At 47.0% G+C, this 23,311-nt stretch overlaps 1 protein-coding gene across 6 annotated transcripts in view; it reads right to left on the bottom strand.

The window, feature by feature from the left end:
- Nucleotides 1–23,311, bottom strand: part of LOC306939840 (uncharacterized protein) — a 48,793-nt gene that overhangs the window by 823 nt on the left and 24,659 nt on the right. For 5 of the 6 annotated variants that reach the window (XM_079524586.1, XM_079524585.1, XM_079524584.1 and 2 more), the window contains 18 exons: nt 16,901–17,116; nt 16,153–16,379; nt 15,128–15,257; nt 14,336–14,529; nt 13,337–13,523; nt 12,305–12,514; nt 11,599–11,782; nt 11,229–11,430; nt 10,896–11,060; nt 10,121–10,369; nt 9,734–9,955; nt 8,173–8,307; nt 6,880–7,081; nt 6,042–6,164; nt 5,074–5,181; nt 3,217–3,456; nt 1,039–1,348; nt 828–924 (listed from right to left, as the gene is read on the bottom strand). In XM_079524586.1, the coding sequence (XP_079380712.1) occupies nt 828–924; nt 1,039–1,348; nt 3,217–3,456; nt 5,074–5,181; nt 6,042–6,164; nt 6,880–7,081; nt 8,173–8,307; nt 9,734–9,955; nt 10,121–10,369; nt 10,896–11,060; nt 11,229–11,430; nt 11,599–11,782; nt 12,305–12,514; nt 13,337–13,523; nt 14,336–14,529; nt 15,128–15,257; nt 16,153–16,379; nt 16,901–17,116 (3,401 nt within the window). Of the gene's footprint in view, nt 1–827; nt 925–1,038; nt 1,349–3,216; nt 3,457–5,073; nt 5,182–6,041; nt 6,165–6,879; nt 7,082–8,172; nt 8,308–9,733; nt 9,956–10,120; nt 10,370–10,415; nt 10,518–10,895; nt 11,061–11,228; nt 11,431–11,598; nt 11,783–12,304; nt 12,515–13,336; nt 13,524–14,335; nt 14,530–15,127; nt 15,258–16,152; nt 16,380–16,900; nt 17,117–23,311 lie in introns of those variants that run through there. The other variant, XM_079524587.1, reaches the window with a different exon arrangement.

Consider the following 23,311-nt stretch of genomic DNA (forward strand, 5'->3'; position numbering starts at 1 on the left):
TTGTTCTATGACGAACTAGTCTTTTATTAAAGCCATTTTACACTGAAGAGGGTTCTTTTACTTTACTGCATGTCTTAAGTTTGTATCTTTCACTATTTTAATGATTGTACACAACATTTACTACAGTTATGTTCAGATAAAGAGTAAAATCCTCAGTGTTAATTTGCAACTGCAGTGGTGGAAAGTAACAAAGTACATTACTTAAGTACTGTACTTAACCTTATAACTCAAAATGTTACTTTTTCCAAAGATTTGTATACGTTTGAAAACTTGAAATGGGACATTCTGCATAATGAGTACATTCTACTGTTGGTTCTTTAAGTAAAAGTATTGGTATCAAAATGTATTAAAGGGCCACCTCACCCCTTTTGCAACTAGATGTTATTTTAATGATGTTTAGGACACAAGAAACACTTTTCGGGGGTGTGTAATGTGTGTTTTTAGATATTTTCGTATTTTCAAAGTGCCTGTGATGTCAGGCACTGGTGTCACTTCCTTCCTGAACTAAATGTTGTCTCAGTAAGACTCTCTCCTCTCCACAAGGAGGCAAAGGCACCAAAGCATTATGGTCATTGTAGGAAACCAGTCAAACAGACATTCTTCTGGCCACAGGGTGCAAATTTCAAATTGTGCTACCATTAACTACCACAAATACTATTAACATTGAGTGACTGCAGTTTCTTCCAGCAGTGAAATGTCCCTTTAAGTACTTTTTCCACCAATGTGAAATTGTGAGTGTACAAGGGATCATCTGGTTTCATTTGTGAGTTAAATGATCAGTTGATTTGATAGTTCTTTATTCATAATGTGTACTGTACAATTAGTACCTCCATGTCGGGGTCGTAGAGGTCGGCGGGTATCGCTGGACCCATGTCAGTCATCAATGTTTCCTTCTCAATGGATGGGTTTCTTTTCGCAGCCCTCCTACAGAGAGCATAAGCACCACAGAGAAGAATTTAATGGAACAAGTTTCACAGGAATCTCTACTGCCCCTCTCTCCTACACAGGGAACGTGATAAGGTGAATTTATCCTCATACCTCTTCTTGTAATAGGCAACGACGACAGCCAAGCTGATTACGAGAAACATCAGGCACAGGATCAGAGGGGCGTGGCTAGTGCTCACTTGCTGGCCACAGTTCACTCCTTCATAGCCGTGGTCACAGTGGCATCGAGTCTCTTTGCCCTCCAGGACACAGCTGCCATGACCGCTGCACAGCTCGACGTCGCATGACGAAGCGTCGTGCACAAGCTGAGATTTGGAGTCTGTCTCGACGCCGGAAGGAGAGGACGACGACTTCAGATCAGGACTGGAAGAGTTTGTCAACGTCATCGAGATCTTGCTGGGACCTGCGGAGGTTTAGATCAGCTGTTATCAAACATTTACATAGCAAGGACCCCGCAAATTGATTGCATTTCGCTGAAGACCACCATTTGAAAATACTTTCTACCAGAGTTAAAAATGTTAAAGATTTTCAAGATCTAGATTGTTTCAAAAATAGCCCATCCATGTTTGAGAACCACAGTAAAGAGAAAACAAAAACAAAATGAATTTTGTATTTAAATGATGATTGTCAATGCCCTTCTTGGCCTAGTGGTCCAGGCACCTAGGCTGCTAATCCGTGGGTTCGATTCCCGATGACCTTTGCTGCGCGTCTCTCTCCCACCATTTCCTGTCAGCTGTACTGTACACTTTCAAAGAAAGCCATTTCTATTGCAGATTCTGTCCACCTTGCAACTGAACATCAAAGTCATACGATTTGTCACACGTTACCGCAGTGAAATTTGTTCTCCGCATTTGACCCATCTCTTGGAGCGGTGAGCCGCAGCCAAGGAGCGGTGAGCTGCAGCCGTGCCGCGCTCGGGAATAATTTGATTAGTAGATTTGACCCCCCAATCCAACTCTTTGATGCCGAGTGCCAAGCAGGGAGGCATTGGGTCCCATTTTTACAGTCTTTGGTATGACCCAAGGACTGTCTAAAGAGGACGAGACGCGAAGACCGTACGGGCGCCGCCATGTTGCTCTATGGAAGGAAAGAAACATGCGCAGTTGAGACCAGGAAGTTGTACATGCACTAATTGTACAACTTCCTGGTCTCAACTGTGCATGTTTCTTTCCTTCCATGGAGCAACAAGGCTTCGCCCATACGGTCTTCGCGTCTCGTCCTCTTTAGACAGTCTTTGGTATGACCTGGCCGGGGATCGAACCCCGACCTCCCAGTTTCAGGGCGGACACTCTAACCACAAGGCCACTCTGGCATAGAGCTTTCATTTAATGCTCTTCAGGATTCACAGATCTAAAGCTTGTACTGAATGTGCAGGCTTTGAGGTGCTAAATTCATGATATTTGATAGGGCCAGTGAAATCATTTACAATAAGTCACACATTACTTCAAATGGATCCAATATCGAAAGGGTTACCACATCTGGCTTGATGACAAATTTACATGTAAATGCCATATAGACAATCTTGCCTGTAAACCAAGACAAAATGGGACTCACTGCATCCGGTACGATAGTGGGTTGGCCTTAGTTGGTCAGCAGGTGAAATATACATGGTCGGACGTAATTAACAGATACCTTTGGCACCGCTTTATTTTGTGGGCAGTTGATGGAATACTACCACTGTACATTACATCTCTGCTGGAATGGAACCATGGATCATATAGGGGACACACGCTAAAGGTCCCAAGTAAAGACTGAACTGGGGAAAAACAGACTTGTTTTAGTGTCCCAACCACTTGGACGGACCTACAGCTTCTGCTTAAAGGGATCGTGACATTAAAAAAAAGTTTGTAATTTCCCTTATTCTTTTCTGCACTTTTAACATTCAGTAGATTTTCTGTGGTTTTCTGGCTCAAACAAGTGCTCTGATTTGCCTGTGGACTGTGATGCAAGAATCCACAAATCCCATATATGACGTAACAATTTGCCAGCAGATGTCACTGTTGAGGGATCATTGCCTGTTTTCATTGCAGCTCAAAAGGCACACACAGAAAATCCACTGAATGTTCAAGTACAGGTTGTGTGGGTGGAATTGAAGTCATAAAACCTAAAACAAAAACAAAGAATTAAAATTAAAATAAATGTTTTGTTTCATATTATCATCGATGTGAAAATGTAATTGCATTTGGATTGCAATGCATCGTGGCAGCACTGAACACGAGGGCAATTCCCCTCAAGAATAAATAGAGGTTTGAATGACAAATGACGACTCACAGTCCACCTCGTCAGACATGTCTGCACAGTCCACGTGTCCGTCACAGAACCTGTAGTAGGGGAAACATTTGCTCCCGTCCCAACACGACTTGCTGGCCGACGACGTGCACGGAAACAGGGGCACACACGCCTTGTCGCCCACGGGGCGGTGGTCCTCGTCACATCTGCAGGTGCGACCTCCGGGATGGGCCAGACACAGATGCTGACAACCCCCGTTGTTATCCGAGCAGCTGTTGGACCCTGGATAAAAATACAAATAAATCACACTTGTGAAGTGAGGCAGCCACACACGATTGCAGATTCACTGCCGCTATATACGTATATACGAGACATGAATGCAGTGTGGCATTATTGTATAAAACGAAACCAGTCACAACATGTATATCGGCCACATGACTTCTCAAGTCATTTAGTGCCCTAAACAAACTAGTCCATAGACTTGGCTGCCATATGAAATTAATAAGTAGAAGTAATAATTAATGTGAATTATTAAGTAATTTCAAAAGACTTGCATTAAAAAAAAAGGAAAAAATAAAACTTTAAGCATTTGCTTCTCTCCATCCCTTAATAAAAATGGTTGCGATTTGCTATTGTGTTGATGTACCGGTTGTATCCTGTATTGAGTGAGTGAGAGAGAGAGAGAGAGAGGGGGGCGGGGGGGCAGAACCCATTCAGCTCACAAACAGACTGGGGTCGTTCAAAGCCTGCCAACATTGGCCTCTTACAAGGTATCATGTGACCTGGGCCTTTATTCAACTTGAATACAATCCGAGAGGGCCTTTTCAGTCCACTCAATGCCGACTACACATTATTAATAATAACAGGCCTTTCCAAAGTTTCTCTCTTCCCACTACAACCCCTGCTGCTGGATCCAATTATAGCAGGACATTGATACATAGTTTAATTGGTTAAAACTGACTGATTGGAATATAAATTATAGCTATACAAGTGTCATATCGATATGCATGCCAAATATCCCGATCGCAATATGATACACGATAAGACTCAAGTGTAGCAACAGTGCTCACCTTCATAGGTCTCAACAAACATGGCAAGCTTTGAAACCGTTACAGAAAATCAGCAACAGACAAACAAATCAGCAACAGAAACATTAAAGCTATTCATACAGAAGACTTTATAAGCTGCTTGCTGCACAAAGACTTTACACACTTTGAATACAAGACAAGCAAGCAGGTAGGGACATCATGTCAAATTGCCTACCCTTTTGTCTACATATATTGGTCAGCCCCAAAAGTAACCTGAGGGCTACACATCCCCATAAGGTGCCCGCAATATTGCTACAGTACATTCAGATTTGGTCGGTGAGAGGTAATTGCAACTCTAAAGCAGGGGTTCTCAACACATGGGTCGCGACCCCTCGGGGGGTCGCCAAATTATTTTAGGGGGTCCCCAAATTATTTTCAAAAAAAAAAAAGGGTTATTGTAGCAGTCAATTTATATTGGGGGTCGGGAGGGGGCGGGGCGGGGGTCCCGAGACATTGCCAAAGCATTTCCGGGGGTCCCCGGCCAAAAACGTTGAGAACCCCTGCTCTAAAGGTCTCCACACACAGAGCGCGAATTCGGATTTTTAAGTGGCGTTTCTCCATCGGTTTTCCCGATGAAAAACCCGCCCGGTGTGCAACCACCTTTAAGGCCAGACCGCACCAATGCAACTAGTCGCAACTCCTTGCAACAAAACAGTTTTAAGGTCATCTCCTTGCAACTGGCGACTCATTGGTGTGGAGTGGGCTTTAACACCCAGTAGCTCAAAACAGGCTCTCCCGCATCGGAAACAATCGCTAAAGATTAACGCTTCATTATGTACAAACACATGAAGACTCCTGGAAAGGGACGAACCTGACTGGGTGGTCCGGCTGTAAGACTTCATGGTCACAAAGCTGGTCGCCACCTCGAACCACAACTCTCTGTGCTGGGTGTTATTACTGTACCATATCCTGGATGTACCTGGGAGGGGTGGACAAGAGAATGTCATTACTGTACTGTATCCTGATGTAACTGGGAAGGGAAGGGGTGGACAGATTTGCCCAGTGTTTCCTAAACAGTGGGTCAGGAGGACCAGGGGTCAGCAATGTGTCCATACAACCCATTATAATGTTCTTATTTTGATCATAAGATTCAATTACTGAATGTCAGTCTCCAGATTTTCTTCAGAATATCCATTACACAGTTTTCTATGACATGTATGGCACATTAGGAGCCCACGAGGACAGTGGTTCTCACTTCTCAGAAGTTCTCTCGTGTTTTCAAGGACCTCTGTGGCCCCTTTTCCACTAAAATAACTTTGGTTCTAGAACTGGTTCCATTGAGCAGACCTAGAGATGTGGTGTTGAAGGAAGGAACAGACCTAGTATAGAGCCCAGGGGGACACCTGATCAACTAAGTATAGGGTTTAAGTGGTTATGGTCAAGCATTATATTATAGCTTCCAACTCTGTAGTGCCATCTAGTGGCCCAAACGGTACTTAGTGGTTCCTTCACTCACCATAGAGTGAAATGTTGAGGTTGAGTGAAATGTGACCACAGAATGTGCCAACAATTACAAGTTATAATAAAACAACAACACAATTTAAAGGAAACCGGTAAAAACGTTTACAGAATGATGATAATTTAGCAACAAGGTAAATATCATATCCAAAATGCAACATACAATGTGCAGATTTGACCTCCCAAAAAAGTAAAATAAGTGTTCTCCGTTGTGAACAAAAGGGTGTTTACAGTTTGACCATTGGTCAATGCTCCGATAGGCAGAGCGAAGAAAATCAAATTTTGTGTCCTCAAGTATATAAATACAGTGCGTGTATTCACCTTTTTCTCTAGTGATCCACAGTAGTATGTTGTCCGTTTGTGTGAAAGAGACCAGATTTGGCCCAGTTTTATACCGACGGTATCCTGAGCCATCCAGTCCAATGGAGTTGATGCTACCATCGCCTACAACACAGTTACAGGAAAATCCCTCACAAATACTGTAAATTAAGAAAAAAACACTAAAATCCTAAATTATTCATATTGTTAACAATATTTCATTTGCATGTTTTTAAGTTATTGAATTGTATTCTATGTTAGAGGTACAACATCTGTATTGACTATTGACGCATAAGGGTTCCATAGAGCCATAACCATAAGATCATTTTGTAGTCATTTTCAGTTCAGGACAAACTAGACATAAAAAAAAAAACATGGCAGGCTGACCTTACAGTAAACGGATAGTAATAGTCCCATCGCACTACACTAGTCCTCCATGACCTCCACTGACTCCCACTCAAGCCCAGAATAGATTTCAAAACTTACTAGTAATCACCACCTACAAAGTTATCCTTATCTTGCTGCCATTTTGTAAAGTATCTGCTTTTCTGGGTACCTAGAAAAGCGCTATATAAAATTATATTATACTCTTTTTATTTTAAAGCAAAATGACAGACACGAGAGGGTTAATATTGGCTCCAACAATGTGCATTGACAATACTGTCGACTACATTCTATGCCACCCATGGCTCTGGGCAAACCTACGGAAATCCAACAGACGCATTATTCATTTCAATGGTTGCAACTGTGTCGCTTACTAGCCCGTCATGTTTTTTTGTCCTGTACGGGAAAACAAAAGCTGAGCTGTAAAGTAGAACATGGACCCAGTTCTGTGTCTCACCTATGTCAGCCCAGAAGACCTCGGTTCCCTCACTTGAAAAGACAACAGAGGTGGGTGTGTTGGATTTGTCCCACAGCAGCTGCCAGCCGCGTCCGTTCATGAAGGCACACTCTACCTGGGAGCGAGTGGTATTGTCCACCTGCCTGATCACAGAGTAACACAGGCGTCCTGCAGGGGGGTGCAGTGCAATGGACGTGGTACCCTTGAGGAAGAAAAGACAAGGACGCAATTCATTGACTTGGCATTCATTTTAATGACTAAAATGCCATTTTACCAATCTGTAAGTATGGTAGAATATGTACACTTTCTATGCCTCTACTGAGGAATGTAGACCAAAACTAGTCCCAAAGTTTAGGCTACTCATCTTTAAAATGATCAGTGATAATCCAAATGACTGTATAGATGAACTTGCAATAGCCCCAGCCCAGCACTGCCTTACATTATAACCTTCATACTGCCACAAAATGCTAAGTTAACCTAACAAGTAAAATGTCATACCTTCAGTCAGCAATCAAACAAATGTTTGATCAAACCATGAGACTCCCATTGGAATTACATTGTGGCAGCCATTAATCACAGACGGAGCACAGAACATTTGTTTGATACGTGTGTAGGAGGCCTGTGCCACATCGTTGCTCAATCAATGACTGATGATCAAGCATGTGCCATACAGTCTTTAATTACATATAACAAACATAGCAAGCATTTCTCACCTTCTTTCCTCTGTGGACATTTCTGTGTGACCGACTGATTTTACTAATTGCATTTATAATAGTTCAACAAAATGAGATGCCGGCAGCCTAATAGCCGCCCATCGCTCCTCCCTGCCGCAGCTCAGCCAAGTAGGAAATTTGGCTTATTTTTTTCTACAAAACGTAAAGCGTTGTCGTAAAGCAAAGTATGAAAAATAATTAGAAACATGCGCTGCACACAGCATAATCATTAAAAAAATAAAACAAAGATATGTAACATGGACATTAGGGATGTCCCCATCACGCTTTTGCTCCCGATCCAGATAATTTGATTTTGAGTATCTGCCGATACCAATTTTTCCTGATCAGATATTTATATTTTATAGAAGACTTATGCTATATTACAATATCCAAGACAGACAATATCTAGTCTCATGATATGGATACAAAATTGATAGGGATGTCCTGATTTTTTTGCTCCATTTGAAAATGATTTCCGATCACGTAATCGGGACAAGGCTAATGGACATTGAATGTTTCTGGCAACAACGTTGCTGTGGGAAGAGGCTAATAGTATGGCTCAGCAGATAGAGGGCCTTACCTGTAGTGACCCCTGCAGGAGAGGGATGGTATAAGCAAAGTGAGAAGAGGTCACATGGAGGAGAGGCAGCATGGAGCTGCTCCAGTAGATGTTAGAGGTCACCCAATCAACTGCCATAGCTGTGATGATGTCATCCTACAAAGACATTATTCCGCATTTTAGCATACCTTGAATGCATTTTATTTACTAGACTGTAAGGCTGTACCTTAGCCCTTTTTTTAGGACTCGAACTTCGGCAGGAATTTTCGAGCGAACATCCGGACCATTTGTTTCTAATTAATTAAAAAAAATAACCTTTGATATATCCGTCTCGCAGCGCGTCTCCCCTGCTCTTTATCAATCTCTCTCGTCTCTCCCAACACACACACACACACACACGCACACACACGCACACACACACACACACACACCGTCAAGTGGCTCCGCGAAAGAAAACAGCTGATCTGCAAGCTCATGTGAGCTTGCTGGCAGGCAGCTAAAACAGCGTATATTGCTCCTTATTTGTCCCACCTGAAGCGCAGTGCTTAACAATGATCAGAGTTCCCTGCTTTTTGTGATGTGATGCTAGAGAGCATATGCTAATATATCATGGCTAAGAACGGTTCCCCCTGTCAGCGATCATGCTGGTGTGTGTGTGTGTGTGTGTGTGTGTGTGAGAGAGAGACACGTCAGACATTCCATTCAATGGAACTCTTTTGTTCTAGGTGCTGCCACACTATGAAAAGAGCTGCGCGCGTTCTCGGCTGCTTGCAGCTTAAAGCTTGAGTTTTTAGACAGCTGGTGGATGGAAATTAAGCTCCACCTCCGCCGAAGACTTGCGCGACGGCCAGATTCCCGGAAACGCTCTCCTCCGCTCAAGTCTTCGGCGGAGGTGGAGCTTCTTTTCCATCCACCAGCTGTCTAAAAACTCAGAATTTAAGCTGCGCGCAGCTTGAGAAGTGCGCAGCTTAAGAAAGTTTTGCGCTCAGGTGTGGAGACGGTGTCTCACATAACAAGGTGCGAAAGGTCAATCAACTCAGCTGCAGGCCAATCACCAAATTAAGAGATGCACGGGAGATGGGACAGCAGAACTAGGAGATATTTCTTTAAAAAATCATAACTTCTGACAGGAATGCACTAGAAACTTACTTTTTTTTTTACATGCTCATATCGCATTCTCGCCGAGATATATTTTCGAGTTAATAAAAAAAGGACAAATTATAATATTTTTTATTTAATAAAAAAAATAAAATAAAAAAAACGAATGGTTCAAGCCCATTAATTAAGATTCGAGTGCCAACCCTAACGAGCGAACATTCGAACCTTGAATGTTTGGGGACAGCCTTACTAGACTGTAGGGGAGACGGATAGCAGGAAAGCCGAGAGGCAGACTGTGCAGGAGAGAAGGTAGGAGACACACACCTGAGGGAGACGTGTAGGGGAGACAGACATTATGACAGGGACAGCCGAGAGGGAGACAGTGTAGGAGAGCCAGACAGTTAGACAGTGACAGCTGAGAGGGAGACGGTGTAGGAGAGACAGCCGAGAGAGAGAGAGATGGTGTGAACTGATTATTCTTTACCCTGAGTCTAAGGATTCGTCCCACGGGGGTCAGTCCCTGTCTCGATTTGGTGTTGCCAAGTCTCAGCTGGGTGACGAGGCCCGAGGAGGCCACGTAGACAGCCATGCCGTCCACCACCGCATCCAGTCCCGTCGACACGGACATGCCAGGCAGGCCCAGCACACGACCACTGCTGGGGAGAGTCTTAAGGTTGGAACCTTCGTGGAGGGATCGTAGGTAAACCTGTATAGAGACGGACAGAGTGTGAATTAATGGAATCTCACGACTGAAACAGTTAGCGCCTTTTCCTAAACAATTAAGACAATACGTAATGTTTAGTAATATTGTTCCTGCCGTTACATACTGCCCATCAGATGGAGAAATCACTCACTCACACCCCCCCATTACCTGTGTGACTGTATCTGAAGACAACAGCAGCAGGAAGGTGGCATCCAAGGAGAGAGCGCAGCTGACTTTGTCCTTGTTGAGAGACAGTCCGGGTGGGCATCGGCACACTGCCGTGGGTCCCTCAGGGGCTAGATTTGGAGCCCCTGGTCTGGGCAGGGCCTTGTTTGAGGGAGACAAGACGCACAGGTGGGAACACCTGCTGCGACGGCAGGGGTTGGCGGCGTGTGGCTGGGACAGGGGGTGGATGAGCTAGACGGGGAGGAGAGACAGGGTCACATAAGGCAGGGGTTGGAGGCGTGTGGCTGGGACAGGGGGTGGATGAGCTAGACGGGGAGGAGAGACAGGGTCACATAAGGCAGGGGTTGGAGGCGTGTGGCTGGGACAGGGGGTGGATGAGCTAGACGGGGAGGAGAGACAGGGTCACATAAGGCAGCGTTTCCAGAAATGGGCAGTGAGCCCATTTGTGGGTCACGTCACGGACTGGGCATTTGTTATGGGTCACGACTCAAGTAAAAATCCCTTTATTTACATAGAGATGTTCATTGCTTTATAGCTTGAATTTATATAGCGCCTTTTATAGCTTGAATTTATAATGAACATATTGCAAATTAAAACTCTTGTAACAAGAGTACAACAGACAAAATAGGTTTTATATTTTTTTGTAGATACAAGTCATGTAGAACGTTTAAATGTGGTAACACAAACGGATTCTTCGGTCTCCAAGTTGTTGGTTGTAAACGTTCCATGTTGTCTCAATGCAGGGAAGAGGACTCACCCGGAGTGCAAACGGCTGGCTGGGCCTTTTCAACAGAACCTTCTGGTTCTTTCCTGTGTTCTTGTCGGCTGAGCGGATCGTCCTCCTCCTGGTGTCGGACCAAAATACCCTGTTGTTGAAGACTTCCACCGCAAACGGACTCGCCATTTCTGTCAGCTGGAGGATCTGCACCACAAAGACAGTGGTATTAACATTTTAGTCTAGTTTTTATTTGTCGTCAATATATTTAGTCTTAGTCATCATAGCTTAGTTTTCATTTCGTTTGTCGGTGAAAAAGGACAGTCGAAAAATGTACACCATAGTTTTAGTCGACAAAATAAACACTGTTCCTACCTTGACACCATGCCCATCCAAAGAAGTGGATCCGATGCAGCGCAGCTTCTCGTCTGCCCAGTAGACGCGGTTATCCAAGAAGTCAAAGGTCAGACTGACCGGCCAGCTCAGGCCCTTGTTCACTATGACTTGCCGCCGTGTGCCGTCCATCCCTGCCCGGCCGATCTGAGGGGCACTGCCAATCTCCGACCACAGCATCAAACTAAGAGGGAGGAAAGACTTAGTATATTTTGAATACCAGACTTTCATTTGTAACAGTATTTCTCCATTGCGGTATTTTTTACTTCAGTACAAAATGTGAGTACTAAATGTGAGCAAGACTAGTATGGTATTTTTTTTTTTTACTGTGTACTGTAGGTGCTCATCTTACCCATGGTTGGGTATGAGCAACAGAGAACTGGGCTGCTCCAGTTCCTCATCCAGGATCACGGTATAGTTATGAGGTTTGGCCAACGAGTCGGACAAACTCACTGCCAGGATCTGAGCCACCAGACCGTCTATCCAGTACAGGTTCCTGCCCACCCAGTCCAGCGCTATGACATCTGGCTTCACTCCTGGAGACAGAGACACACAAACCGGGATTAAGTTGGTGACTTTTAAGTACATCCCAGTAGTTCACGAGCCAGTGTCAAGACTGAGCAGGACAAATCCGTTTAACCGACAAAGCCACCTCATTCACACTACCCGAGGCGTATACTACAGATGCCTTATAAAATTAGTAGCTCTCAAACGTATTTGTGCCAAGGACTATTCTTTCCTGGTTACAACACTAATAGATTGCATTTTTATAGCGCTTTTTCAAGTTCTCAAAGCACTTTACAATTCATCCATAGGGAGGTGAAGCGGCGAACAGTCAACACCAGCGCCCTCACTTCCCACATTCACACACCAATGGTGGCAAGCTACCATGCAAGGCACCGACCGTTAACCGCTCAGTGTCTTGTCCAAGGACACTTCGACATGTAGACAGGAGGCGCCGGGATTCGAACCGCCGACCCATGGATCATTGAATGACCTGCTCTACCCTTCTGAGCCAGTCGCCAACATCGTCGTTCCTTCGATGTTGGCGTCGTTACCTTTAAAGAGCGTCCCAATTCTGCTGGTGTCGTTGAGGTTGGCCCACCGGATGCTCTCGTAGGAGCTCAGCCAGTAGACCCTCTGCTCCGACCAGTCGTAGTCCAGGGAGAAGACGGGCCGGTTGGCCAAGGACAGGAGACGCACGGCGGAGCTGTGGACCCCAATCAGGAGCAGCTGGGACTGGACGGAGGCCAGGAGCAACGGTTCATCTAGGCACACAGGAAAACACTGTTCAACAAAATGCAATGGTACATCTAGGCATACAGGAAAACCCAGAGTGTTCAATAAAATACAACCGGTCATCTCTAGGCACACAGGAAGACCGAGAGTTCAATAAGATTCTTTCCGAATTGCAGCTTTAAGTGAACAAAACTTTTAAGTTCAACCAATATGTAGGTTACATCTGCACTGTGGTTGGAGGTCTCCTTTCTCTTCCAGAGACATTTAGATATTGGTGTTGTATTTTTGGCTGAAGCTCATGAGCCCAATATCTAGCTAGCAAGTCAGGCTTTTTAATTTTAATAAAGTACCCTGATTTTACATCTGCCCTCTTTTTTACCTTTGTAGTGCTCGGATCTTTCTTGTTCTATAGTCCAGTTGATCCTTGAAGCACCAACCGTACCTTTTTAACTTTTATACCTCCACTGACTTCTCTTTTCGCCCAATACCAGATTAGATTGAATTAATCCTACTTAGAACAAATATAAGATTTGTTGTTCCATTAAAACTCTTAATTTAATAATTGTTGGTTAATCATTGTTGGTTAAACAATCCCATACTAAAATCGTATGGGAATGACGACACAAGCGTCGACTCAAATTGTAATAATGGAAGGCGGAAATACTCATTCTACCTCAATGCAATATTTCCGATGTTTGGAAGTACAAGAGTCAACATCCCGCCTAGCGGCGAGATCAAAGCGTTGCGTGAAGAGACACTACGGCTCTGGATCAACCTATAGTAGCAAGAGACTTTATACTCCATTCAGGATTTCTCAGCATAAAATGAAAGACCAGAGAGTTCATCCTAACCTCGACTCTTGCAGCTTCTGTTGTCTGGCTCCAGCAGAAAGCCGTGGTAGCAGTGACAGACGTAGGACCCTCGCGTGTTGGAGCAGAAATGTTGACACACTGCAGGTTTCACCTCATTACACTCGTCAATGTCAATACAGGAAATACCGTCTGAGTTCAGTTTAAACCCTGCGGCACAGCTACACCTCTGCAAAACAGACAAAAGAAGAGTGTATAAACTTACAAGCCAGGGCAAGCAATGAGTTAAAGGGACAGGACACGCAAAGTCACTTTCTTAGATTTTAGTTTGTTTCATATCAGGGGCTTGGTTTCCCCTCCGAGTAGAGTGTCGAGACCTCTCCTCTGAGCAGAGCGGTGACATATACATACAAACATGTATACATACACATGTTAGGGCCACTAACTTAGTAGCACCGAAAAGGTATAGGGTCAGGGTGTCCTGAACCGTTAAGCAACTTTGTTAGTTTTAGGAGGCGTTTTGAAGAATCGGCCTCAGGTCTAAATGGGTTAAAATTGCACCTTGGTAAATGGTAAATGGTGCATTTATATAGCGCCTTTATCCAAGGCGCTTTACATAGATTGTGCATTACATTCACCCATTCACACACACATTCATACACCGATGGCGGCGGAAACCATGCAAGGTACCAACCAGCACATCAGGAGCAATTAGGGGTTCAGTGTCTTGCTCAAGGACACTTCGACACTAACTCTGGGGGAGCCCGGGTTCGAACTGGCGACCTTGCGGTTACCATCCGGAAGCTCTACCCCTGAGCCACCGCCGCCCCATTGGATTTAAACCCAGATCTCCTATGCACATTTTACAACTGAGCCAATAGATCCCGGCGTCTTGCTTGCTCATCTGAGAAATTGAATTTTGACCTTGCTGGTCAAACCCTAACCCACCGACGGCCCGTCTCACCCAATCGCAAGCCGCGGTGCTCCTTCCAGCCCCTCCCACCCGGGGAGGAAAAACTAGGTCACGTCAGTGACACTTACCGGTCCCTGAGGTGTGCTCATACATTGGTGGCCACATTGGGGCGCTGTGGAGCTGGAACAGTTAGACTGGGCACAACCAACTCCCTCATCTGAGCTGTCTGGACAGTTGGTGATGCCATTACACACCAGGGAAGATTTGAGACACTCTCCACTGCTGCACTGGAAGTGGTGGGGCGGACAAGATGGTCGCCTGCCTGAAATGACAAAAGATTACGTGACCAGTCTGTGTAGTACACTAAAAGCCTGTGTTCGTTTAACTCAGACAATCTTCTAACAAAATATAATATAATGAAATCTACCGTACTGTATGTGAAAAAGGTTAACTGAAACAAAATTATGAAATTGTATTGTGTTCACAAATCTACTAAAACGAAAATGAGAATGTCCTCAGTTTGTCTTTGACAATTTATTCATGTCACATAACTACCTTTTTTCACTGATGAAAACTAAATGAAAACTAAGCTATGATGACTAAAACTAAATATATTGACAATTTTGTCAAATGTTAGAGGGACTAGTGGACAAGAGATCCAGTATAAGTAAAAGACAAGTTATTTTACACTTTGTAGATCTGCTATTAATTCAGCATGGAACAAACTCAACGTATTGCAGCATCAAGGCCCGCCAAAATACATTTTAGTCGACTAAATCAACTGTAGATTTAGGCTACTAAAATCTTATGATATTTAGTCGACTAAAACTAGACTAACACTAAAACATTCCATTTGACTAAAACTAAATAGAAACTATTTCAAAAGACTGATAAACTAAAAACACTGGCGGCAGGCTCACATTTGTCCTCGTCGATGCCGTTGTGACAGTCCATCTGTCCGTCACACCTCCAGGACAGAGGGATGCACTGTTGGCTGGTGCCACACTTCCACTGGAACTCTTTACATGTCACTGGAACCGCCACGCAGTCCTGGACTCAGAATAGACAGACGAGAAAATGGGCCTGACGTCGAAATGTAAAAAAAATGTCTTCTAAATCCTGACAATTTTCTAAAAGATTTGAGGCACATTTTAACGATTTTTCAAAAATAGCAGACCTACAAGCTCGTAGCGCGCCACTCGGTGGCGCGCTATGAGCTTGTAGATCTGCTATTTTTCAATAGCTAAATTATAACATAATGTTTAACACCAAAAGGGGTTCCCGCCCAAAATGGGTTAATTGGTATAATCCTGTATGGTTTGTAATAACCATCTACAGTACATCTAGAAAGTAACTTCTAACTAAAGTTTTCCAAATAGATGCAGCGAAGTAAAAAGTACAATTGTACTTTGGAGATGTAGTGGAGTCGACGTATAAAGTACTGATAAATGTAAATTAACAGATCTACAAGCTCACAATATTAAAGTTAAATCTGACTTGCCTAAACCTGCAGTGCAGATCACATCCCTAGTATCAACATTATATCCATATGATATTAGACTGGATATGGTCTGTGATATTGTACTATTGTGATATGGCATAAACGTGTTCTATAAAATATAAATATCGGATCGGGAAAAATCGGTATCGGCAAATGTTCAAAATCGGGAGCAAAAAAAAAACAAAAACTGGTGACCTGCTGAAATATAGTGTCCGAACGTAAATCATTGCTCATTAGCAGAGTTCAATCTAGCTGTATTTAGGCCAAAAATGTAAAGACCTCCATGTAAGCCGTGTGAAGTCCACAAGACATTTCTGCAGGTCACCAATTTCACCGCCATGCTGGAATCAGTGAGTGGCCAAGATTTGGGATATTGGAATTTGGCTATAGACTCTTCTCTTCCCCCAAACCTTCCTCTCCTCTTTAGCCAACCTTCCCCCTCACCTTCTCATCTGCGCCATCATGGCAGTCGGTCTCTCCGTCGCAGAACCAGTCCTTCATTATGCACTGGTGGCTGTGAGGGCATCGGAGGTCGGGGCATCGGGGCGGTCTGGAACAGCCCACCTCGTCGCTCTTGTCGCGGCAGTCGGCGTAGCCGTCGCACCGCAGGGCCTCGGAGACGCACTGACCACTGGAACACCGGAACTGACTGATCCCGCAGGGATGAAGGGCTGGTGGCAACACAAGGTTGTGAATGTTAATGACCCTTCTATTAATCCAATCCACTTAGTTCTAAAGCCGATTTAAAAAAACAGTGTTGAACCAAAGTGCTGTTGAAAACCACTGCATTACTCAAGGCCCATTATTTGTTGGACATGTGAGCCATGGACCACCATTTGATGAGATCTGTAAATCAGATGTTACTGAAAACTTTCAGAAAAACTAATTTAGGTAGTCACATTTAGGGTGAGGTCACATCAATTTTTTATTCTGCCTATATGCAACGGAGTGGTTTGTTACCATTTGCGGATTTCCACCATTGAAAATCATTGGCGGAATCTGCCGCATAGGCAGAATAAATAAAGAAATTGGTGTGACTTTGAGAAAGATCTACTCTTTTATTACTGTCACCTCAAAACGGAATAACACAAATTGGTATAATTTAACACTTTAAATATCCAAGAGCCGTAATTAACCAATACCAAAGTTCCAGGTTGCAGCTTTAAAAACAGGTGTTCTTGTGAGTACCTACCACACTTGTTCTCATCCGAGCCGTCGGCGCAGTCTTTCTCGCCGTCGCACAGGAAGTTCTCCGGCAGGCAGCGCGTGCCGTTGTCACAGAGATGGTGACACCCATCAGCGAGAACCCTGCACCCCGATTCGTCAGAGAGGTCCTGACAGTGGGCTGTTCCGTCGCACACTTGCGCTTTGGGTATGCACTTCCGTCCATGGGCACACTGGAACTCAGCTGGGGAGGAGGTGGGACGGTCTTTAGTTTCCACATGAAAAACCTTTAGAAAATGACTGTTTTGTCGGTACACTCGGCAGCCATATGGAATGCTATGCGGCTATATGAATACTGACAACATGTACTGTAGTGACGTCATCTTTAAAATCAATATCTGCTGATGTGTAAAACTATCCATGTCACTGGTCATTTTAAGACTTTAACCTCGCAAATACGTGAAAACATCACTTAACTACTTAACAAACTTGGTACGAAACAGTGACCAAGGTTCTGTATGAGCAAAGCTTATTTTTTATCTTCAAAATTAAGCGGAAATTAAAGTATAAAACTCGGTAAGGTTCAGCACCAAATGAATGTAACATCGTAAGACCTCCATCATGTTAGTGTATATAAAGAATACTAAATCCCCATCTCAGTCGACACGTAGTTAAGTTCAACCTTCAAAGTAACTATAGGTTACGAAGGTAACCCTGGTTAATTAAATAAACAAGCGAGGAAGCTCGCTATGAAGATTGCGTCTTCTGACGTGATCACAGAAGCATTCTAATACACTCACAGGCAATCCATTGGCTGGGTCTGGGACTAAGGTGCACCTTGACCACCCCCCCAGGTAAAGGTGATAAAGGTGCCAATAAACCAATTAGTCCCCACTTCAAACATGTGGAACCTTCTCATGAGGCATTGCCTACAAGAAGGGCGTTTTGGCGAGCTTCCTCGCTTGTTTATTTAATTAACCAGGGTTACCTTCGTAACCTATAGTTAATTTAAACTAAACTGCACGAGGAAGCTCGCTATGAAGACCCGATACACTCCCTTCTTGCCACCACAAAGTCTAGACTCACGGGTCCCGACCTCTGCCTGTAGGGTGACGGGAGCGAAAAACCACCCGGCTCAAAAAGCCGGCGGAAAAAAGGAAGGAACCTCGGACCCAGGGCCACTCCACTCAGAGGCCCGACAGATCCAAACCTTACTTTGAAGCCACGCTGAGGACAGCATGCGCCACTGGCGCAGCCGTCACATCCAATCTGTAAAACTTGGCAAACGTCGAGGAGGATGCCCAGCTCGCAGCCGTACACACCTCCTGGATAGACACTCCCCTGGAGAGAGCCCAGGACGTCGCCATACCCCTCGTGGAGTGCGCCTTCACCCTTATGGGAGGCTGCAAACCCCTGGCCGAGTAAGATCGTTCTATGGCTTCCACTATCCATTGTGAGATCCTCACCTTGGATACTGCCTTCCCCAAGGTCTTGGGGGCCCAGGACACAAACAACTGAGTTGTCTTCCTGTGTGCCGCCGTCCTGTCCATGTAAGTTCGTAAAACCCGTACAGGGCACAGAGTATGCCTCCTCTCATCCTCTGCCGAGGAAAAAGGAGGAGGACAGAATTCCACCAGGTCCACCGGTATACAGGTGGTCAACTGGTTCTTAGGCACAAAAGCCGGGTTGGTCGTAATGACCACCCTCGTCCTGTCCACGGAAAAACGTGTGCGCTCCTCGCTCACTGAAAAAGCGTGAATGTCACCAACCCGTTTAGCAGTCACCAACGCCAGCAGTAGCGCCGTTTTCAACGACAAAAACTGCAGCCCCACTGACGCCAATGGCTCGAATGGCGGTCGAGACAAGGAGTCCAAAACCAGCGCGAGGTCCCACGAAGGAACCATAGACTTCGGTACCTGGAGGAGGCGCATCGCACCAGCCATACACCGACGCACTAGAGGGTGCACCCAGACAGTGCCATTCCCGAATCCAACATGGCAGGCTGAAATAGCCGCCAGGTAGACCTTCAGGGAGTTGTAAGACAGGCCCCTGTCCATCAGACTCTGAAGGAAAGACAGAATCACTTTCACAGATGCCTGAAAAGGCACCGCCTGCGTCTGTAGACACCATTTCTCAAACGCACGCCACCTCCCGTCGTAGGCCTCCCTGGTAGACCGAGCTCTCGCACTCTGTATAGTGTCGATGACACTCTGCGGCAGGCCTTCCGCGTCAAGGTTCATCCTCTCACGGGCCAAGCCCATAGATCCAGGTCTTCCGGCCGTGGATGGAAGATTTCCCCCTTCGCTTGCGTCAGCAGATCCCTGCGCAGCGGGAGCTGCCACGGATGGTCGTAGAGGAGAGGTGATATCTCCGACCTCCAAGAGCCCCACCCTGGAGCTATCAGTATTACCGCTAGGCCCTGGGTTCTCACTCTCTCCAGGACTGGAGATATCAGGGAAATGGGAGGGAACGCGTACAGCAGACTTCCGGGCCAGACGTGCGCTAGCGCGTCTAGGCCCAGAGACTCCTGTCCCGCTATGGAGAAGAACTCCGGGCATTTCGCGTTCTCCCCCGAGGCGAACAGGTCCACTTGTGGTCGGCCGAACCTGTCCCAGAGCTGAGCTGCCACCGCGTCGTGTAGGGACCAGTCCGCATAGTGGCACCTCCCTCTGGACAGAAGATCCGCTCCCCTGTTCAGTATCCCCGGGACGTGGGAGGCTCTGATTGACCTCAAATGTGTGTCGCACCACAGAGTCAGGTCTTGTGCTAGTGCATGCAGCAGGCGGGATCGCAGTCCCCCTTGCTTGTTGACGTAGCACATGGTCGTCGTATTGTCCGTCCTGACCAGGACGTGACAATCCTTGATGAGGGGTTCGAAGTGTCGTACGGCTAACCATACTGCCATCAGCTCTAGATAGTTGATGTGGGCGGTCCTCAGTTCGTCGCCCCACACTCCCCTGGCAGTTCTGCCCTCGTGGGTGGCGCCCCACCCAGTCATACTGGCATCCGTAGTGATGATCTTCCTCGACACGACCAGACCCATGGACACTCCTTCGGAAAGAAATGACCTGTCTCTCCATGGATGCAGCGCCGATATACACTCCGTTTGGACTGTAACCAGGCGATGACGGCGATCGTTGGGCACCCTGAGTGAGAGCATCCACCTCTGAAAAGGTCTCATGTACAGTCTGCCTAACCGTAACACGGTTATAGCAGAAGCCATGAGTCCCGCCATTTTCTGGCACGTACGAAAAGGGACCCTGCGTCCCACCTGGAACGAGCTCGCGCACTTCAGAACGGAAGTCATTCTGTCCTGTGACAGCCGAGCCGTGAGGGAGACAGAGTTCAGTGTTAAACCTATGAAGTCTGTTGACCTCGCTGGTATGAGCACGCTCTTTTCGTAGTTCAGACTGAAACCCAGAGACTGCAGGTGACTCACTACCCAGCTGGTGTGGAGTCGTGCCTCGCTTTCCGACTGCGCAAGCAGGAGCCAGTCGTCGATATAGCTCGCTATGCGAACTCCCCGTTGTCTCAAAGGGGCTATGGCCGCTTGAGTACACTTCACAAACACTCGGGGGCTCAAGGACATCCCGAAAGGGAGAACTAGGTATTCGTAAACCCGTCCTCCGAACCCGAACCGCAGGAACTTCCTGTGCGGCGGGTAAATCGGGACATGAAAATAGGCGTCCTTGAGGTCCACTGACGTGAACCAATCCCCTTTGCGTATCATGCGTAACAGTGCCGCATTTGTCAGCATCTTGAAACGAAAATCCTTCAGATATCGGTTGAGGGCTCGGAGGTCCAGAATAGGACGCATCCCCCCCCCCTTTTTCTTTACCAGAAAATACCGACTGTAGAAACCGTTTAGGCTCTGATCTGGAGGTACTTCCTGAATGGCATTCTTGGCCAGCAGGGAAATTATTTCGTTTCGCAAAATGACGGCTGCCTGTCCGCTTGCCTGAGAGAATATTATCTTCTCGAATGTGGGTGGTTCTGCGGAGAACTGCAGCTTGTAGCCTTTTCTCACGGTGTCCACCACCCAGGTGTGTGCGCCGCACTCTATCCATTTTGAAACGCACCGCGTCAGAGGATTTATTGTCAGCCCTACTCTTTTTTGAGTTAGAGTGGGTGCCTCCCGCGGCAGGCATTGTGTTACCTTGGTTAACACTGGCACCATGTTCAGCCGTGGTAAAACGGCGCCCCCTAGCGACGGGGCCATCAAACTGGCATGGCGCTTGTGCCTTTTTGCAGCGCTCTGATGCGCTGTCAAAATATCTGCGTTTCGTCCCACTGCCGCGGGTCGTTTCATTGACCTGCGTGGCAGTGGGCTCATACCCCGTGTGTTCTGGCAAGGATTCAAACATTTTGTTCCACACAACATTTTTATTTGAATCAGGGAGGGGGACAGGGGAGGTACAGTATGCAACGACATCTTTTTCGCAAAAATCGGTGCAACAACGCTCACTCTGTCCGGTGCTCTCTGCGCTAGTGGCGTAAAGCCCGAGGCTACTACGCCGCCAGCGTAAGCTCTTCCCAGAACGTGGGGGCGGAGGGAGACGGATTCCATCAACGTCTCCCCGAGGCTCGGCGCAATGTCACTTACGCTGCTGCTTGTTGTTGTTGTGCGTGTGGCGTTGACGCTTCCGTCCCGCCGCCGCGGAAGGAGGCTGACCGTGAGGCCCGGTGTCCTTCTTGCGATCCTGCTGTGACTGCTGTCGGTGTTGCCACTGGCCTCCCGAAGCAGAGGGGGCTCTGGCAGCCGCTGGAGCCTTGAAAGGAGGCCTGGAGCCGCGCTCCCTCTCGTTGTCCCTCCGGTTCATAGAGCGGCCATACGAGGATCTATTTCTTTTGTTACCTGGCGGAGGCTTTTTCTCCGTCGGCATGAAAGCCTGCGCCGCCTGCTTCTTTTTCTCTCTATCTTCGTGCCTGGCCGTGAGATCGGCCACCGTGCCAGAGAAAAGATTATCTTGCAGGATGGGTTGGTCCAGGAGAGAGGCTCTCTCTTTGGTTTCGGAGTGGTTTAGCCATCTAGCCCGTTCTAGTACCACTAGAGTAGCCATTGCTTTTCCCGTCATCTCCGTGTTGTACCTTGTCAGCGCGAGCGCCTCTTTATGGAGCCTCCGTAGCTCGTAGAGCTGCTCCAGATTCAATGCCTCTCCCGATGTTTTGAAGATGTGGGAGACAGAGCCCTGGAGTAGTGTGATGGCGTTGATGGCTTTCACGGAGCCCGTAAGCGTCGCGTATGCCTTCTTCACCATTGTGGACATGTCGTTTTCCTGTGTGAGAGCGAATTTCGGCTCTTTTGGCGGGGCGACTTCGGGGACATGTAGGAGATGAGAAGCCAGGAATCTGTCCATCTCGGGCAGAGATTCCAGACCCACTTTCTTCATGGCGACACAATCAAGCTCTTTCTTATGTGTGGGTAGGAAGGAGTGGGTGTATGGGTGCTCCCAGGATTCACCGAGCGCCCCCGTGAAACCCTTAGCCAAGGGTAGGATCTGTTTGGCTCGGGGAGCGTCCGGATCCTTACCGAAATCATCCCAGGCCGTGTCCGTCGCAGCCGCCGCCGGAGTAGCTTCAGCTGGCCACGTTAGACCGCTGCGTTCAGTAGCCCTCTTGAAGACATCAATCAGCTCTGACTTGTCCATCTCGAGGACGACTCGGGACCGAGCAGGGGCTCGGTTCTGAACATCGGTCTGGGGTGCCGTGTCAGGCACCGCCGTGCTCTGTGGCTCGGTTACATCCGGAGCTGTTGTAGCCAGAGCCTCAGCCGTCTGAGGCTGCATTCCTGCGATGAGAGTGGCTCTGAGGCGTCCCTCAGACTCCGATTCTGACTCACTCTCAGAAGAGCCCTCAGAGTAGGAAGAAGAGGAGCTACCGCTGGAGCTCTGGCTCTGATCTCCCTCCGAGGATTGTTCTTCATCGCCGGCGTGTTGCTCGACGGGGGAAGGACGATCTGTGCGCCTCTTACGTTGGCGAGGCGGGGAGTGCGGGATTTCGGCAGCCGCTGGAGCCGTAACCTCGTCAGCCAGAGCTTTCCTAGCTGCTTGTTTGGCTTTCTTAACCGCCCGCTTCGCGCGGGAAGTAGACGGTAGGTCGGCATAATCACCCTCAGAGTAACGAGCGGGGTCCAATGCGTCCCGTCTCTCCTCCGCCAATTGATCGGCCACCTCTCGGTCGTCTGCCGGTTCTGGTTGTCGGATGGCTCCGTCGAAGAACTGCTTAGCACGCACTAGCCTGCGGGTTATGATGCGTGCGTCGACGCCGTCACACAGGGAGCAGGCACCCGGGTTATGAACGGCGTCGAAAGCGTGCTGCAGGCCCAAACAACGGACACAGTCCTCGTGTTTGTCCTCGCCGGCCATCCAGTTGGAGCATGTCTCACAGTGCTTCTGCAGCACCGCGGGCTTATCGTTAGCCTTGCGACGTCGGTTTCTGC

Source organism: Electrona antarctica (assembly GCF_951216825.1).
Source record: "Electrona antarctica genome assembly, chromosome: 16".
NCBI lineage: Eukaryota > Metazoa > Chordata > Actinopteri > Myctophiformes > Myctophidae > Electrona > Electrona antarctica.